The sequence below is a fragment of the Orycteropus afer genome, unplaced genomic scaffold, assembly GCF_000298275.1.
Source record: "Orycteropus afer afer isolate SDZICR_OR568_19922 unplaced genomic scaffold, OryAfe1.0 scaffold00010, whole genome shotgun sequence".
NCBI classification, from domain to species: Eukaryota; Metazoa; Chordata; class Mammalia; order Tubulidentata; family Orycteropodidae; genus Orycteropus; species Orycteropus afer.
In genome coordinates this window covers 8063015-8083220 of record NW_006921597.1, presented here as the reverse complement: position 1 = coordinate 8083220, position 20206 = coordinate 8063015, and the positions used below count along the sequence as shown (strand labels likewise).

The window sequence follows — 20206 nt, the reverse complement described above, 5'->3', positions numbered from 1 at the left end:
GAAAGAAGTAGATTCCCCAACCTTCCTTCTGAGGAGTGGCTGGTGGGTTTGAACTGCCAGCCTTCTGGTTAGCAGTCAAGTGCTTTAGGCACTACACCACCAGAGCTTCTTAGCCATTTGTTGTTGTTATTTGCCTTGAGTCGGATTCGAATCAAAGGGACCCCTTCTTGGGTTTCTGAGGCAGTATCACTACAGAAGTAGATTGCCCAACCTTCCTTCCGAGGTCATTAGAGAGCTGCAAATCAAAACAATGAGATACCATCTTGCTCCAGCACTAATAGCAAAGTTCAACAAGACAGAAAATAAGAAATGCTGGCGAGGATATGGAGATATTGGGACTCTCATACATGGCTGGTGGGACTGTCAAATGATACAACCACTGTGGAAAGCAGTATGGCGATTCCTTAAAAAGTTGGAATTAGAAATACCATTTGACCCAGAAATTCCATTACTAGGTATGTATCTTAAAGAAATGAGGGCCAGGACAAGAACAAATATATGCACACCCATGTTCATCGCAGCACTATTTACAATAGCAAAAAGATGGAAACAACCTAGGTGCGCATCAACAGAAGAATAGACAACCAAACTAAGATACATACATACACACAATGGAATACTATGCAACACTAAAGAATGTAGAATCTGCAAAACACCACATAATGTAGATGGAGGACATTATGCTGAGTGAAATATGTCAGTCACAGAAGGACAAATATGGTAATTGTTTATTATTGCAAAAAGTCAAGGAAAAGTGTATATATGGAAACTTAGCAAACAAAGGAAACTTTCTTTGTTGGTTACCAGGGGTGGGAGAAGAAAGATGGGGCAGTCTGCTTCCATAAAGATTTACAATCTTGGAAGCACAATGGGAACCACTGCAAAAATAAAAAATAAAATAATTAATTTAAATATATATATATATATATATATATATATATATATATATATACCACCTTTCTCATGAAGATTTTCCAGACATCTCATTCTCCCCAAATTAGATTTGTTCTTTTCCTTCTTCAAACATCCAAATTCCTTTACTTGTATTTCTCTTAGGGCACCTCACTACTTTGTGTGATAGCCCGTCGTGTTATGGTTTCTTTCCTGTTTGCCTCCATCACACTCCACCATCACAAATAGAAGTTCTTAAGATTAGAGGCCATAGTTTAATTATGTATGCATCTCTAGTTCTTGGCAGGGTACCTATTGGTTAAGGAGTACTCAGTAAATATTGATGATTTTTTTCATCTATCCCTTTCCCCATCTTTACTTTAAATGCCCTAATTCCAGCCCTCATCCTCCATACAGACAACTGCAAAAGTCTTATAACTGGCCTTCTTGCTTCTAACATTGTTGCTTTCGTTTTCACCTTTCAACCAGTAAGTATTGCACAAGTGTGGAATTCAATTTAAAAGGAAAACTGGACAATGCCATGTTCCTCCTAAAAACCCAAATAATTTTCTTTTGCTATGAGGGCAAAGGCCTGGCATGCAAGACCTACTAAGATCTGCCTGTTCTATAGACTCTTCCCTTCACACCAGCCTCAAATTTTATCTATTTCTACTGGAGTTGTTGTTGTTGTTGTTGTTGTTATGTGCCATCGAGTCAAACCCGACTCATAGCGATCCCTCCTTGGGTTTCCGAGGCAGTATCACTACAGAAGTAGGATTGCCCAACCTTCCTCCAAGGAGTGGCTGGTGGGTTTGAACTGCCAGCCATCTGGTTAGCAGGCAAGTGTCTTAGCCACTATAGTAGAAATTGACAATTTGTCATACTGTGATGGCTTTTGTGTTGCTGGAAGCTATGCCACCAGTATATCAAATACTAGCAGAGTCATCCATGGTGGACAAGTTTCAGCAGAGCTCCCAGAGTAAAATAGACTGGAAAGAAGGACATGGTGATCTATCTCTGAAAAAACTGGCCAGTGAAAACCTTATGAATAGCAGCAGAATATTGTCTGATATAGTGCCAGAAGATGAGCTCCTCATATCGGAAGGCACTCAAACAAAGTGAGACTGGGGAAGAGCTTCCTTCTCAAAGTAGTGTCAACCTTAATGACATGGATGGAGTAAATCTTACATGCCCTTCAAATGCTGATGTCGCATGACTCGGAATGAGAAGAAACAGCTGCAAACTTCCATTAAAAATCAGAATATGAAATGTATGATGTATGAATCTAGAAAAGTTGGAAGTAAAAAATGAAATGGGATGCATAAAGATTGACACCCTAGGCATTAGTGTCCTGGAATGGAGTGGTGTTGCCCATTTTGAACTGGACAAACAAATAATCTATAAGGAGCTCTGGTGGTATAATGGTTAAGGCATTTGGCTGCCAGCCAAAAGGTTGGTGGTTCAAACCCACCAGCTGCTCCATGGAAGAAAGATGGGGCAGTCTGCTTCCATAAAGATTTGCAGTCTTGGAAGCACAAAGGGAGCCACTATGAGTTGGAATTGACTCAATTGCAGTGAGTTTGTTGTTTTTTGGTTTTATGATAACAACAACAACATGCTGGGAATGACAAAATGAAGAGTAATGGCATCACATTCCTTGTCAAAAGGAACATTACAAGATCTATCCTGATGGGGAGCAGGTTTGCTGGTCTGATAGAGCCTGGTGGAACCACTGAGACTGTGGCCCCTAGCTGCCCTTCAGGTCTGGAACTGAACCCACACCTGTGGTTTCCAGCCAAACAGAAGACAGGCATTTACCTCAAGTAGATACACTACACTCTTTGGATAGAACAATCATGGGAGAAAAAAGGGCTGCTTATACACAGGGAGACAGCTCAGGGGGCAGGAGTCCATGGAGGATGGACACTGGAAAAAGGTAACAATGGGGAGGAAGTGGGAGGGGAGCTGTTGTACTGTGGTAAACTGTGGTCAATGACATGAGACAAAGTATATGTGAACTTCTGTATGGAAGTGAATTTGCCCTGTAAATCTTCACCCAAATCACACACACACACACACACACACAAAAAGGCTAGTTAATAGATGGGATGTTCATCCACTGTCCTCTTTTTCTTAGCTAGACACTTGGCTTTCTAGCTCCTTATATGTCTTACTCAAGTTCTCCTGACATTAGTGTGCGTGTCAGGTAGAACACTGGAGGGTATATTTGTATATAACTTTGTGAACATCTTTGTGTATCAATTAACTTAATAAAAGCCCTTAAAAAGAAAAAAACAAAACAAAAGAAAAAGATCTATCCTGAAATATAGTGCTGTCAGTGATAGCTAACATCCATGGACCTACAAAGAACACCAGTTAATATGACTATTATTCAAATTTACACAGCAACCACTAAAGTCAAAGATGAAGAAATTGAAGATTTTACCAACTTCTGCAGTCTGAAAATGATCAAATATGCAATCATAATGCATTGGTAATTAGTAGTGATTGGAATGCAAAAGTTGGAAACAAAAATGAAAGATCAATGGCTGAGAAATATGGCACCAGAGATCACATGATAGAATTTTGCAAGATCAACAACTTACTAATTGCAAATACCTTGTCAACAACATAAATGTAAACTATATACATGGACCTCACTGGATAGAATACACAGGAATCAAATTGACTATATTTGTGGAAAGAAATGCTGGAGAATCTCAGTATCATCAGTAAGAATAATGCCAGGGGTGGACTCCGGAATAGACCGTCAATTGCTTTTATGCAAGTTCAAGTTGAAGCTGAAGACAATTAGAATAAATCCACAAGAGCCATAGTATGACCTTGGATATGGCCCACCTGAATATAGAGACCATCTCAAGAATAGATTTGACCCATTCAACACTAATGACTGAAAACGAGTTGTGGGATGACATCAAGGACATGACACATGAAGAAAGCAAAGGTCATTAAAAAGAGAAGGAAGAAAGAATAGACCAAACTGGATGTCAGAAAAGACTCTGAAACTTGCTGTTGAATGGAGAGAAACTAAAGTGAATGGAAGAAATGATGAAGTAAAAGAGCCGAACAAAAGATTTCAATGATGAAGTAAAAGAGATGAACAAAAGATTTACTTTGAGAAAGACAAAGTGAAGTATTATAGTGAAGTGTGCAAGATCTGGAGTTAGAAAACCAAAAGAGAAGAACATGCTCAGCATTTATCAAGGTGAAAAAACTGAAGGAAAAATTCATACCTCGAATTGCAATATTGAAGGATTCAATGGGCAAAATATTGCATGAAGGAGCAAGCAACAAAAGAAGATGGATAGAATGCACAGGGACATCATACCCAAAAGAATTGGTCAACACTGAGCCTTTCAGGAGGTAGCATATGATCAGTAACTGATGGTATGTAAGGAAGAAGTCCAAGCAGCACTGAAGGCATTGGTGAAAAGGCTCCAGGAATTGATGGAATAGCCATTGAGATGTTTAAACAAATGGATGCAATGCTGGAGACACTCACTCATCTATGCAAAGAAATTTGGAAGATAGCTACCTGGCCAATCAACTGGGAGAGATCCATATTTGTGCCCATTTCAAAGAAAGATGATCCAACCAAATGCAGAAATCATCAAATAGTATTATTAATACCACATACAAATAAAATTTTGCTGAAGATAACTCTAAAATGGTTGCAGTGACACATCAACAAGGAACTACCAGAAATCCAAACCAGATTCAGAAGAGGACATGGAACAAGGGATATCATTGCTGATGTCAGATAAATCTTGGCTGAAAACAGAGAATACTAGAAAGATGTTTACCTGTTTTATTGACTATGCAAAAAACCATTCAACTATGTGGATCATAACAAAGTATGGATAACATTACAAAGAGTGGGAATTCCAGAACACTTGATTGTGCTCATGCAGAACTGTGCATAGACCAAGAGACAGTCGTTCAAACAGAACAAAGGGATACTGCATTATTTAAAATCAGGAAAAGTATACATCAGGGTTGTATCCTTTCACCATACTTATTCAATTTGTATGCTGAACAAATAATCCGAGAATCTTAAATATATGAAGAAGAACTTGACCTCAGGGTTGGAGGAAGACTTGTTAACAACTTGTGATATGCAGATGATACAATCTTGCTTGCTCAAAGTGAAGATGACTTGATATACTTACTGATGAAGATCAAAGACTACAGTCTTCAGTACGCATTACACCTCAACATAAAACAAAAATCCTCACAACCTGACCCATAAGCAATAAATATGATAAACAGAGAAATTATTGAAGTTGTCAAGGATCTCACTTTATTTGTACGCACAATCAAAGACCATGGAAGCAGCAGTCAAGAAAATGATGTATTACGTTGGGCAAGTCTGCTGTAAAAGACCTCTTTAAAATGTTCTAAAGCAAAGATATTACTTTGAGAACTGAGATGTGCCCGACCCAAGCCATGGTATTTTCATTCTCCTCATATGCATATGAATGCTTGACAATGAATAAGGAAAACCAAACTAGAATTGATGACCTTGAGTTATGGCATGGGCAAAGAATGTTGAATATACCATGGACTTCCAGAAGAAGGAACAAATCTGTCTTGGAAGAAGTACAGCCAGAATGCTTCTTAGAAGCAAGGATGGTAAGACATGATCTTACATGCTTTGGACATGTTATCAGGAGTGACCAGTCCCTGGAGAAGAACATCATTCTTGGTAAAGAAGCTCAACAGAAAAGAGGAAGACCCTCAATGAGATGGATTGATACAGTGGCTGCATGGGATGGTTAAGGTTGTGTGTCAGCTCGGCTGGGCCATGATTCTCAGTGGTTTGTCAGTTACAAAGTAGTTTGTCAATTATGTTATGATGTAGTCAACGCCATGATGACATTTGATACAATGCAGTTATCTCCACGGTGAGATCTGCTATGAACAACCAATCAGTTGAAAGGGAGTTTCCTTAGGAGTGTGGCCTGCATCCAATATATATGGACATTCTGGCAATGCTATCTGGTTTTTGCTCAGCCTGGATCCTGCATTTGTCTCAAACTCATCTGACTTGTGGTTCTTTGGACTTGAGCTAGTAGCCTGCGATCACTGCTGATATTGAGATTAGTTAGCCTCTGCCACCTGTGAAATAGCAGCCTGCCATCTTATCAGCCAACCTGAAGTTCATCAGCCCCTGCAGCTATGTGAATCAAGGAAAACATTTGACTTAGTCTGAAGTGTGGGACTTGGCAGCCTCTACAACTGCATGAGCCATCTCCTTGTGATAAATATCTCTATCTACCTATGTATCTACACACACACACACACACACATAAACTTCACTGGTTTTGCTTCCCTAGAGAATCCAGCCTAAGATGCTGCAACAATAGGCTAAAACATGGCAATGATTAGGATGGTGTAGGACCAGAGAGTGTTTCATTCTGTTGTACATAGGATCACTATGAATTGGAACCAACTCACCAGTATCTAACAACAACAGGAAGGTACTGCTTATGTGCCACTGTCCATGCTAGACTGTTTCTCCCCAACTATACCTTGGCTCAGCCCCATCTATCTTGACTTTGCCGCACCCTTTTAGGTGCCACATTGATTGTTGTACTCGCCATATTACATTGTAATTATCTGATTAAGTGGGAGCTTTCTGAGAACACAGAATGGATTGTGAATATCTTCCTATGTGCAGAACCTATCTTAACACCCAGAATACTGAAGTATTGGAAAATTGTTGAATGGATGGATACAACAGGCATCTTCTTGCAACTGTGGCCTGAAACACTTCAATTTGTTACTGAACAATCTAGATCTATGCTTGATCTATGAATTCATCCCTTGTATGGTCTTGCCTTCTAGGATTAACGTAGGATTTGCTTGGCCAGGGTTCAGTGCCAACTGTTGCATTTAGGCATCCTACTCCTCCCCCACCATCCTCGGTGCTCCATTTAAGTAAGGGAATGAAGATTCACTTGAAGTCCCATGATTGTGATGCTGGTAGCTAATATTTATTGAGTTTTTACTATGTACAAGATAGTTTTCTAAATACTTTAAATGAATTGCTTCATTCAACTCTCAAAGAAATCTTACAGGGTACATACTATTAGTATCCCCATTTTACAGATGAGGATTGAGAAAAGGTTAATTACCTTTTCTAAGATGCATAGCTACTTAAAGAATCTGTGTAGAAACCCAGGCAATCTGACTCTAGAGCCTGTCATCTTTTCCCACCACCTGTCACCCCAAAGTCATGTTTTCCTGGGCCCCTTCTCTCATTTCTCTGTTCCTCACTTCTCCCAAAATGAGAAAAGAGGTAAAGGTTAAGAAAATTTCTGGTTGCTTTTTTCACTTATTCAATTTACTTCAATTCCCTCCTGATTACCTAAAGATACATATTTAGCGAGAATGGGAATCATGTTTTCTTATTTTAATCTGTATATATTTGATTCACTAACTTTCTCACACCCAAATTTGAGTGATTAGCAAAGAACCATATATTGCAACCAGTTTTGCCTTGTGCAAGCCATCTCTGTTTTTCAGCGAGCTGAAAACCACACTGCTGCTTCCTCTTTGAGGTGAGAGCACAGTATTTGTCACCCAGCTTCTAAGCAACTTCAGTGTCTCCACTGGGAATGGTCAACACTGGTCCAAATGGCACGCATCCCACACATGGCATCCTTCTTTCTCTTTCTGAGTAAGTTTCATAAATCTGCATATTTCTTTTATCACTGGAGCTAGTCAACTGGAGGCTGTCGGGTGATAGAGCAGGACACTTTTGTCTCTACAGAAGCAACTATGCCACACATCACTGGTGTTGGTAGTAATTTTTAACTTAGTGAACATAGTTGTTGGCTTACCCAGACATCCTTGACTTCCAGAGAAGTGCAATGCTTGGTTGTGTCATGCACCTGATCCCATTCCTTTTCACATCTGCTTGTGTTGTCAGAACTGCCAGTTTTGCTTGGCTCTCCCTTTACCTCATCTTCCTGGACTGACTGATCCCAAGAGAGAATAAGAAGGTTTAGTTCCCAGAATGAGAGGAGACCTTAAGGTTTGCCTGGTGTTAGGACTTGACTTGTTAATATGTCTTGGAAATGTCACTGTATAGAAGGAAAGGTTAAAAGAGCACTTAATAATTTTAGGTTAAGCTGAAAGAAGTTTCTGGACTTAGCTTGTGAGCTGAAGTGGGGACTGCTGAGAGACTGGGAAAGGGGCAGGAAGAATCATTTGGCTTTGCTGAAGGGCATATACAAGGACTGGTTAATGGCTCAGTGGCTAACTGAGTCCATCCAGAGGAGCCTCAGAAGGATGGTTTAGTGATCTACTTCTGCAAAGTCAGCCATTGAAAATCCTATGGAGCACAGTTCTACTATGACACACATAGGGTCACCATGAGTCTGAATTGACTCAACATCAACTGGTTTTTTTGGACTCAAAGCACTTAACTGATTTGCTATCCTGTTTTTTTTTTTTTTTTTTTTTTGCTGGCCAGGGGCATTTATATATGTTAGAGTAGAAGAAGAAATTTAGGAGTGGAAGGGAGAATCAGAATCAGGGCAAAGAATGAAATTAAATAGTTCCAGAGCAGGTAAGAGGTACTTTTGGTGTCATGGATTCCTTTAGCATCTGATGAAGGCTATGGACACTGTCTCAGATTAATATTTTTAAATACATGGAATAAAACACATAGAATTATAGAGAAAATCAATTATATTGAAACACAATTACTACATTTTTAAAATAAATTGTGATATAGTTATTTATATGTTTCTTATGCATTAGACAAAAAAAATCTAGAAGTGGTTCTATTATCAAACTTCAAACTAGTGATGAATATGAATAATATTTCAAGATATCTGTAACAACTATAATGTGATATGAAATATCTGTAATTTCTACTGGTGACAAAGTCATAGGTCTTGCTAATAATAATAATGTGGTTTGCTGTCTATATTCATAAGGAAATCCTAAATTATCATTAGAGATCAGTGAAAACAAAGACATTTTTATAACCCACATTTATGGACTCTTTAATGCAATATGTGGACCCCAGGTTAAGAACCTCTGCTTTAGAGAGACTGGATTTGAAAGGGTAGATCAATAAGTTATCTAAACTAAGCTTTAATCAGTGTGATAAATGCTGTGGCTAAAGGATTAAAAAAAAAAAAACAGTAGTCTTTGGCAAAAGGAATTTGCTTAGTAAGCATGAGTTGATTGGGCTCAGATTTCAAGGGACTTTGGACAGTTTGAGGTAAGGATCAGATTCTGAAGGAGTCTAGGAGGAGGGAGGAGAGGTGACCAACAGGGAAAGTTCTATAATCGATGTCCCCTAGACTGCCCTGGCAGGATTGATGGATAGGCAGACTGGTGGAAATCCTTTGAGGCCTGGTGTGTTTCTTTTTGTCCTGTTCAGTTGTCTGAGTGTGATTCCCAAGGGTGTGTGCTTTGTGTATTTGGACTGTGTGTTTGCCTTGTGTGTGAGAGCAAAGTGGACTCACACTATGCAGTAAATAAGAGAATTGCAAACTCACACTCTCTCTCTCTCTCTTTCTCTCTCTCTCTCTGTCTCTCCCTCTTAGAAGGAAAGTTAGTAACCTAGGTGCAAAAAGGGGAAGCTGGAAACTTTTCTCTAACCCTGTTGAAACAATTACCTAAACTGGGTTATATGTTTATTTCTTCTGTATTCTGACTCATTCCGAGCACTTTGAACAGAACCACAATTTTAATGTGGTAAATACATAAATCCAGGAAGTAACTTTGAAAAGCTTTGGGAGTCTGCTATTTGTTATTAGAAATACAGAGGGGAAATGAAGAAAATTAATTAAATGATGAATTGATCAATTACTTTGTTTAGCATATGTATGCTTTGTCCTGCTTTAGTTTTTTTAAAAATAAATATAATATAAATATACTAATAAAATTATATATTTATAATAAATATAAATAAAGACTAATCTTGTTAGAATATGGTGCTGATGGGGTCAATATTGTGGATAAATGAGCTGCTGGACTTAGCAGTTAGTTTTGCCCGCTTGATATGTTACCCCTTACCCTGACGAACTGCCCTACAAATTAAGACCATTAACATAGGAAGGGCCTGAGGAAGGGATATTGGTTATCTTACTGAGATTGCATTCTTGAAACAAAAAAAAAAAGTTCCACTTAATTGTGTATAGAAACTAGCCCATCCTCCAAGTACACAGGTTGTTTGTGTAGAGAAAGAAAAAACTGCTTATTATGTTTGCTGTTTTCTAAGCAGGTTTTGTAAAAGGTGGAATGATTTGAAATTGCTATTTTGTGTATCAAAAATCAATCAGATACTAGCCATTTTATATGCTACCTAAAAGATTCCATTCAAGTAATAATGAAATGATAAATATGAAAATCCCAATACCATCAAGGAATTCCTAGTGTTTCATAATGTGGCTCCAATGTTAGTTAGTATGTCAGTGCTAAGTAGTGTGCCAATGAGTAACAAGAATTTGAATAGCTGTGCAAAGGGACCTAACCCCCTGCCCATTAAAAGAGAAAGCCATGGATAGCCCTCCCAGGTATTGCACTCTTTGGGAGGAGAGATTCTTACTTCAATTAGTTGACCACAGAGAAGATACCTGCAAAAAGGGCAGGGAGGCGACATCTCCTGACCTCCTCTAACCACACAAGAGGAGGACAGAGTCACTGTCAGAAACCCAGGGCCTATTCCTGCGAGGCCCGACATGCTGCCTCCTCCCTCCAGCCCTTTCACCAACCATTCCACCTAAAGCACCCACCACCTCTCTGCTGGGTTCGATAATTCGCTGCAGTGGCCACACAGAACTCAGATTATGGAGTTTATTAGGGAAGCACCAGGCTACAATCCCAGTTTAGGAAAAACTCTCAGTCTCTGTCCCAGCCCACTTCTCTCAGCCAACAGTCTCTCACAGTCTCTCTCCCAGCCGTGCGTGTCCCTTGGTGTCTCACTCAGCAATGCGTGTCTCTTGTGTCTCTTTCCCAGCAGTACATGTCTCTTTCAGAAGCATGTGTCTCTTTCAGCAGCATGTCTTCCTCAACCAGCAGTCAGAGAGAGACTTCTTCTGCCTCTAGGGTCTCCTTTTGAGCCCGGCAGAGTGGCCAAACTAACCAATCCTAACATCAGAATTCTAAGCACCTGAGAGAGAGCAGGAAACTCCTAGAACATTGCTTTGTGTTGCACCCAACAGAAATACCCCAGGTAGATAATTTTTACAATCAGGAGCTCCTCAGTTGCTCACAGCAAATTCCACCACAGAGTTTACAAAGACTTACGGCTAGAAAAGCCACACTAAGTAATTTACTACACTGCAGTACCTGTAAGATGCTTCAGTCTAAGATCCCAGTGCATGGCCATTTGAATTGACCAGTCAGTCATTCCTTTCTACCTGGAAAATACCTATGAACCCTCCACATTATTTCTTTCAGTCTTCTGAGAAAGCAGTGCCCTCCCAGCTGTGCTTTCAACCACATGCCTCTACTAGGACTTCACTCCATTAATCATCCTCTCTCTGGCCTCATTCATCTCTATCCCTCTACTGCTGTTCTACACTCTGCCTGACATGCAAAGATGCCCATATTCCTCCCTGCTTCACTACTTTTTCCCTTCCAGCTACTATCCTATTCTTCACTTTCCTTTCTCCACGAAACTTGCTGAGATAGTTTGTACTTCCTATAGTCAGGATTGACTCGATGGCAGTGGGTTTGGTTTTTGGTGTGGTCACTTCTTATCCCTAGAAAACTGCTGCTTCTGCTCTATTGAAATCTCTTTTACAAAGGTCTCTCCACTAACATGCTCATCCTCAGACTGAAGAGCCATTCCTCTGCTTCTTGGGTCCTCGACTCTCAGCTGCACTTGGCAGTGCTGACAAACCCTTGCTTCTTGAAACATTGGCCTCCCTTGATTTCCAAGCCACTGTATCCTATCTGCCCTCTCACCTCCCTCAGTCTTCCTTCTATAGGTTTTCTCCTCATCCCATTTCCTAAGTAGAGAATTTCTTTACTAATTTTTCCTTATTCTCTAACACTTCCCAATGCTTCCATGTGACTGGCCTAATCCACATCTAAATCTAGCCCAGAACACCTCCCAGTTAGAAACAGGCATTTACAGGAGGTAGTGAGATACAATAGAGACAACCATGGGTTTGGCATTTTGATAATGTGAGCTGGAGTCTGGCTCAACCACTTAGGAGTTTTTACATTGCTAAATATGGAAACACCATAGAGTTCTTGACAGGATTAGATCACAGCTATTTTAAAAGGGTTGAGTTGACTTTAAAGTACAAATATATATATTTAAATGTTATTTCCAATGGTTTGCTGGACATCTTTTCCTTCTTAGCCCATATTAATCAAATTTAGTATTTCTGAAATTAACTGCATTACTTTCTCCCTCACCCTTGAGAACACATTTTTTTTTTTTTTTTTTTTTGCCGTCGAGTCGGCCCCGACTCATAGCGACCCCTCCTTGGGTTTCCGAGGCAGTATCACTACGGAAGTAGGATTGCCCAACCTTCCTTCCGAGGAGTGGCTGGTGGGTTTGAACCGCCAGCCATCTGGTTAGCAGGCAAGTGTCTTAGCCACTATGCTACCAGAGCTCCCATTGAGAACACATAATAGCCTCCAAATATCCTTATTTCTGTTATGTGTACCATGATTCTCCCAGCCTACCTCATAAAACCTGGATATCATCTTTGATATCCTCTTACCTCCCATCTCTCTATGCACTGATAATACTCCAGGGATCTAAGACAGTGGAAAATGTTTATTTCCACAGTGGCTTTTAAATTACAGTCCCTTCTTTCCATCCCTATTGTCTCCGTCCCTTCTTTCCTTGCATATTGTAATTGCCTCATGTCTTTTTCTACTATCATCCTATACACAACTGTCAGGTTAATTTTCCTAAGACTGTTCAAACACTTTCAGTGGATTCCCCATTGCCTAATGAATCAAGTCCAACTTTAAAAGATGATATTCAGGTCCTTTATGCCCTAGACCCCAAATTCCTATCCACTCTTCATTTCCTTATATTAACCATCATGCGACCCTTCCCTACAATCCAACTGACTTCCCCATATTTCCTAAACAAGTCCTTTGATTCCCTACTCACAAAGCCTTGTCATAAAGCCTTCTTCACCCAAAAGGCCCTGGCTCCTCACTTTCTCTGTCATATTTCCAGTCCTCCAAAGTCCATCTCAAGTGTCATCTCTTCCATACATCTCTGCTTACTTCCCTCCTAAACACATGTAAACTTTCCTTCCTTCAGACTCCTTAAAACACTTTTATTTTATCTGGCTCATAGAGAAATGACTGCCAAATTTAATTATAAAATCTAGATGTCAAAGATGATCCCAAACTCATCTTGGTACTTGAGAAAGTCCCTCAAGTGCCAGAAAGAATATAAATGTTTGAATAAATATTTACTGTCTAATCTCATTATTCACAATAACGTGCTACAAAGTCCAGCAAATACTGAATTAGTGCCTCATTTGCCTTCAACTGGAAGTTAGTTGATGTGCAGATCTGCAAATGACAGGGAAAATTCCCAGAGTCTCTTTATCAAATAGATGAATTTGCAAGTCCACAAATAATGAAGATGGACTGTAATTAATTGGAAAAGAAAGCAGTAGGAAATGAAGTGCTAGTTTTTACAATAATTCATTCAGAAAAAAATTTTCAAGTGTGCTATCCATCTCTCTGAAATGTGTTGAAAAAAATAAGTGTTGCCTGTTGTTGTTGTTGTTGTTGTTAGGTGCTGTCGAGTCGGCTCCAACTCATAGCGACCCTGTGTACAACAGAATGAAACACTGCTTGGTCCTGTGCCAGCTTCACATGGCTATTCATAAAGTTTTCCAGTAATATATCAGACTGTTTCACTGTTATTCATAAGATTTTCACTGGTCAGTTCTTTGAAAAGTGAATGGCTCCTTCCTTCTTCCAAGTCTGTCTTAATCTGGAAGCTCTGCTGAAACCTGTCCACCATTGGTGACCCTGCTGGTATTTGAAACACCAGTGGCATAGCCTCCAGCCTCACAGCAACACACAGGCCACCACAGTAGGACAAACTGACAGATGAGTAGTGGGAAGTGTTGCCTAGCCAACAAAAATAACATTGCTTACAAATACATTGCTCTGATATAGTTAGGTTAATGGTACCTCAGAAATCACATTTTCAAAAACATTTGTGTGAAATACAACACATACACATAAGGAAATAAATAAAACATAAATGTATAGTTTAACAAATAAGTAATAAGTAAAACCCACGTAATCACCACCCAGGTCAAGAAATAGAACATTGCCAAGACTGTAGATGCTGCCCCATCCCCACCCCACAGTGTGTACCATCCAGATTATAACCCACCCTCCACAAAAAGAATCATCTGACTTTCATGGTGGCCACTTCTTTACTTTTCTTTATGATCCCATTATGTATAAATCCCTAAACAACATGGTGCTATTTTGTCTGTTTTTAAACTTTATAAGGAGTAGAATCATTCTGTATATGGTCAAAAGGATTAATTAAACACCCTTGTCGTTGAAAATAGTTGTAATTCATCCATTTTCATTTCTGTATGGTATTCCATTTTATAGGAGCTCTGGTGGAGTAGTGCCTAAGGCACTTGACTGCTAACTAGAAAGCTGGTGCCGCTCCTCAGAAGGAAAGTTGGGCAATCTATTTCCATAGTGATACCACCTTGGAAACCGAAGGAGGGGTCGTGCGGTGTAGTAAATTACTTAGTGTGGCTTTTCTACCCATAAGTCTTTGTAAACTCCAAGGTGGGAAATGCTATTAGCAACTGAGGAGATCCTGATTTTAAAGTCGCCCACCTGGGTTATTTCTGTTGGGCGTGCACAATACAATGCTCTGGGAGGTTCCCACTCTCTCTCATATGCTTAGAGTTCTGATGCTGTGATTGGCTAGTTTGACCACCCTGCCGGGCTCAAAAGGAGGCCTCCTGGAGGCAGAACTCTCTCTCTCTGACTGCTGGTGGAGGAAGATGTGCTGCCGAAAGAGACACACATTGCTGAGTGAGACACCGAGGGACCAGCACTCCTGGGAAAGAGACTGTGGGAGACTTGGCTGAGGGACGGTGGGCTGGGAGAGATACTGAGCATTCTTCCTGAACTTGAGTCGTAGCCTGGTGCTTCCCTAATAAACCCTGTAATCTGTGACTTCTGTGTGGCCACTGCAGCGAATTATCGAACCCAGGAGAGAGGTGGTGGGTGCTTTGGGAGGAACGGTTGGAGAAAGGGCTGGAGGGAGGTAGCATGTCTGGCCTGGCAGGAATAGGCCTTGGGTTACTGCTGGTAATCCCGTTTTCCTCTTGTGGGGTTCTAGGAGGTCAGAATATGTGGCCTCCTGGCCGTTTTTGCAGGTTGCTATGAGTCGGGTCCTACTTGATGACATAAAACAACAACAACAACAACATCCCATTTTATGAATGTACCTCAGTTTGTCCATTCTATTATTGATGGACATATAAGTTGTCTCTAGTTAAGGGCTATAATAAATAGTACTACTGAGAATATTCTTTCACATGTAGCCTGGTGCAGAATGCATGCATTTCTCTAAGACATACATCTCTAAGATAAATGTCAGCATTGCTGAAAAGTGTCTTAAACTGCCTTTGTAGTGTAACTTTTTGGTAGGTAATAATTTAAATTTTTCTAAGGTGTTCTAACTTCTATTCTAAGTACTTATTATAAAGAGAACATGTTATAAATATATCACATTAGCTCAGATTTATGAATAAATTAGTATATTTTAAATTATTACTGGAAATTTGTATGACTGATTGATTGGCTGAGAGTTTTAATTGAGCACACACATATACAATTTTTAGTTGACCAGATCAGGTGACCACTTACCCTTTCTGCCCTTGTTTTGTTGGCTCACTTCTCTCCCTCAGCATTATTTTCATTCCAGAATTCCTATACTTGGACTTATCATGGTCTTATTACCATCATTTTTTTTCTCCCTTCCTTGTTTTTTCACTCTAAGGTCTCTCTAGGTGGCTCAAACAGTTTGTACTCAAGCTCTGGTAGTGTAGTGCCTAAAGCATTTGGCTGCTAACCAGAAGGCTGGTGGTTCAAATCCACCAGCCATTCCTCAGAAAGAAGACTGGGCAATCTACTTACGTAGAGATACTGCCTTGGAAACACAAGGAGGGGCCGCTATAAGTCGAATCGACTTTAGGTCAGTGAGTTTGGTTTTTGATTTTTACTAACTTAAAGGTTGTGTTAGACTGGGTTCTCTAGAGAAACAAAAACCAACAAAGCTTTTATATATATATATATATATAAAGAGAGAGAAGAATTTATCTTAGGAAAATGGCTCACAAACGTATAGAAGCTGGCAAGTCCAAAGTCCCTGGAGCAAACATCAGGCTAGAGGCTTTTCCCTGCAGGGGCCGAGAAGCTCAAAGCTGGCAGGCAGTACACCGGCTGTTGACTCCAACGAATGACGAATCCAAGATCTCCAGGCCAAATGGTGGAATGCTCACTCACAGACAGTTGTAGGCAGCACAACAGGATCCCGATCCACAGAAGAATGTCTCTCCCCCAGGATGTCCCTGGATATCCTGGAAGCAGGCCACACCCCTAGGGAAACTCCCCTTCAACAGATTGGCCACTCAGAACACAGTCATCGGATCCCATCATGGAAACAACCACACAGAACTAGGGTCCAGCCAAGTTGACACACAGCTCCAACTATCACAAAGTTAATAGTTTGAACCTACTCATCAGTGCCATGGGAGACAGGCCTGGTGGTCAGCTTTCATAAAGATTGCAGCCAAGGAAACCCTATGGTTTTAGATACTTGTGGTTACCATGAAATCAACTCAACAGCAATGGTTTTTTTGTTTAGTATTTTTCACCTTTATCTTCTTACTGATTGTCCTTGTGGAGTTACAAAATTCAGCAGATACTCTGTTCATTCTGTAGCACCAGCAATCACTCCCTGTTGAATCCTTCGTGTGTCTTTCAACCCTGTCTTCTCTTTCTACTAGGCAAAAGAACCAGTCCCCTAGTGAAAATTCTAGCTTACCCTGTGGCATCTCTCTTACTCTTTGTTCTTTATGTAACATAAAATAAACTAGCCTTTAATTGTAATCATAATAGTAAACTATAGTTTTGATTTTAAAAATGTGTATGTCAAATGAAATGTTGCCTATTAATCATGTTTTCTCCTTTAGACCTAATAATTGAGATTTGTTCCAACAGACAACCTTCTATTTTGGTCCCAAGTGAAAATTTTGGTAAGAGAAAAACTAAAATAGATTCTGATCCCAGATTCTTTGGATTTTACAGAAATCTATTATGAAGCTTTTTAGTAAAGCTATAGTAACTCTTCAAAAAATTATAAAACAAAAACCCCAACCTCCACTGTATGAAAAGGAAATGACTGCTATCTCTTCAGATGCTAATTTTAACAAGTCTTGCATCACACTTGGCCAAAAGCCACAAATAATTCCAACCAAGAAAAATCATGGTACATGGGCAGAGCCATTGACTGCCTCTCTAGCAACCATTTTGGTAGGAACAGCTTCATAGGTATCTTAGAATTTGAGGCTTGAGGAAGAATATGCTGAATTTTCCCAGAATTTTAAAATCCTACAAAAGGTCAACTATCATGCACTGAATTTACTTTATAATAAGGACACCCATTTTAAGATAAGCAGGCATATTTTACGGAAGTGGCCACGTTACACTGATAAAGCTAGGCTTCCCCCCCCCCCTTAAAAGATTAGAGACTACTATGAAAGTTGAAATTATAAAACAACAATTATCTCATCCAGACATTCTACTGCTGCTCAGCCTGAAGAAGAGGTCAAACATTTGAGTTGATTATAGCTAATAACCTGCTATCTCATTTACCAGAATTGTAATACAAGGCACTACATAATGTGGTACATTGGGAACTAGACGCTAATCTATTGTTACTCCCCTTTCTTTCTCCTACTTGCAAGCTAAGCTCAGCATTGGCCAGAGAGAAGTAACAGTTCAGAAAGGACCACTGTTTAGAGCTGAAGGTTACCCTGTCAGCATTGGCTGTAATGTAACTGGCCACCAGGGCCCTTCTGAGCAGCACTTCCAGTGGTCTATTTACCTGCCGACAGCCCCAGAACAGGAAGTCCAGATTGTTAGCACCAAGGATGGAAGCTTCTCCTATGCATTATATACACGGCGGGTGCGAAGCCGGGAAATCTATGTGGAGAGGGTCCAGGGCAACTCAGTCTTTTTGCACATCTCAAAACTTAAGATGGCGGATGCTGGCGAATATGAGTGTCACACACCTAACACTGATGGAAAATACTTTGGAAGTTACAGTGCAAAGACAAATCTAACCGGTAAGCTGTTTGCCTTTTTCTGCTAATGAGCCCCTGAGAAGCTAGGGTCCCCACCATCACAATGCCTTGCAATGTGGCATGACTCTGTATTGTTCCATTTGCTTTGGCAAAAGAACCTATATATCCCTGTGGATAATTGGGGGAATTGCCATAAATAGGTATCTCGTATTTTCTAAAATTGTCATATCATTTTAACTAATCATCTTTGCCATGAAAATTTAGATAGTGTGTAGTCTTCCAATACCTTGTCCACAGCCATCTATAGTTTGATAACAACAGTACTAGACAAAGCTTTGAGAGTTCTCCCCATGTTATGTGTCTTCTTGGGGACTGAACATTGACATAAGAGACCTGGTATTGATATCTTAGTCATTAACGTGGAACTGATTATTTACAAACAACCATGCTCTAGCATATTTACTTATGTGGAGAGGGCCACAGTCCTTGCAAAAGTCATTCTGTCCCTTTGCCTGGAATATCTGTCACTCCTTGGTCAGAATACCAACCTCCTACATGTACTTCAGAACCCAGTTCAGATATTACATCTTCTGTGGAACTTGTTCTGACTGCTTTGGACGGTATTCCCACATTTGTTTCCTCTTGATGTTCCATTAATACTGCTATTATTAACACTTACCCAGTTATGTGGTAACTGGCTATTTATATGCCCCTCTCCTGAGGACCCTGAGCTCCTTGGGAACAGAAAGTTTATCTCAGTTCCTCAGCAAACACTGAGTAGGTCCTTAATAAAAGTTCATTGACTAATTTGAAGCATTGCTATAACATAAGCTTAGGCTCTGCAATTTCACTGGAGGAAGAAGGAGAGAATGGTAGAGTAATAGGATGGTTTCCAAAACTTTGGTAAGGATTGCATTTTGGCTACAAATCATAAATCAAAACAGATTATTTCAGAACTTTATTTTATAAAGGAGCAAGTGAAGACCCAGGAATGTTAAGTGACTTACCCAAGTTCACATAGTCCAGTAGGGACAGATTTAGGATGGGAATCTATGTCTTCTAGCTCCCAGTGCTTTTCACTTTTAAATACTGTCTGATTAACTAAATTGGTTACACTATATGCTAATGAAGCAAATTCAGGGTCAATACTTCATTGAGCCATTAGCTTTGCCAAGTTGCCATAGACTGTACACAGATGTCAGTGATTCTATTGGTGATAGGGAAAGCATATGGCTACTGGGAAATCAACTCAAAGTATATGCTTTACAGCTGGCCAGGGCTCCATCTTCACTTAAGGAGGTTAGTCTGCTAAGTGCTGTGCAGGTCATATTAACATCATTCCTTTGTTTCCAGTTATTCCAGATACTCTATCTGCCATCATGAGTTCCCAGACTCTGAATAAGGAGGAAGGTGAGCCATTAGAACTTATCTGTGAGGCATTCAAAGCCACAGCTCAACATACCCACCTCTCTGTCACCTGGTACGTGATACAGGAGGGAGGAAGAAGTCAAGCCACCAAGATTATTTCCCTCTCCAGAGATTTCATGTTGATCCCTGGACCCTCCTACACAGAGAGGTTTATAGCAGGTGAAGTGCGGCTTGACAAGCTTGGGGTCACCACCTTCAGACTGTCCATAGGGAGACTGAAGCCCTCAGATCAAGGCCAGCTGTTCTGTGAGGCAATTGAATGGATTCAGGATCCAGATGAAACCTGGACTTTTATCACTAAAAAGCAAACAGATCAAACAACCCTGAAGGTCCAGCCTGAAGGTAATTTATCTTCTTGGGAAATTCATTAATACACTGTGGTTGTGTAGTGCCTAAGGCATTTTACTATTAACCAGAAGCTGGTGGTTCAAACCCACCAGCCAGTCCTTGGAAGGATGGTTGGGCAAGCTACTTCTCTAGTGATACCACCTCAGAAACCCAAGGAGGGATCACTATGAGTTGGATCCGTCTCAACGGCAGTGAGTTTGGTTTGGTTT

The 20206-nt window shown here is 40.2% G+C and overlaps 1 protein-coding gene across 1 annotated transcript in view; it reads left to right on the top strand.

Moving 5' to 3' along the window:
- Window positions 1–20206, top strand: part of CD101 (CD101 molecule) — a 78944-nt gene that overhangs the window by 24443 nt on the left and 34295 nt on the right. Inside the window, exons 2-3 of the mRNA XM_042782058.1 lie at window positions 17883–18263; window positions 19575–19991. Coding sequence (XP_042637992.1) covers window positions 17883–18263; window positions 19575–19991 — 798 coding nt within the window. The remainder of the gene's footprint in view (window positions 1–17882; window positions 18264–19574; window positions 19992–20206) is intronic.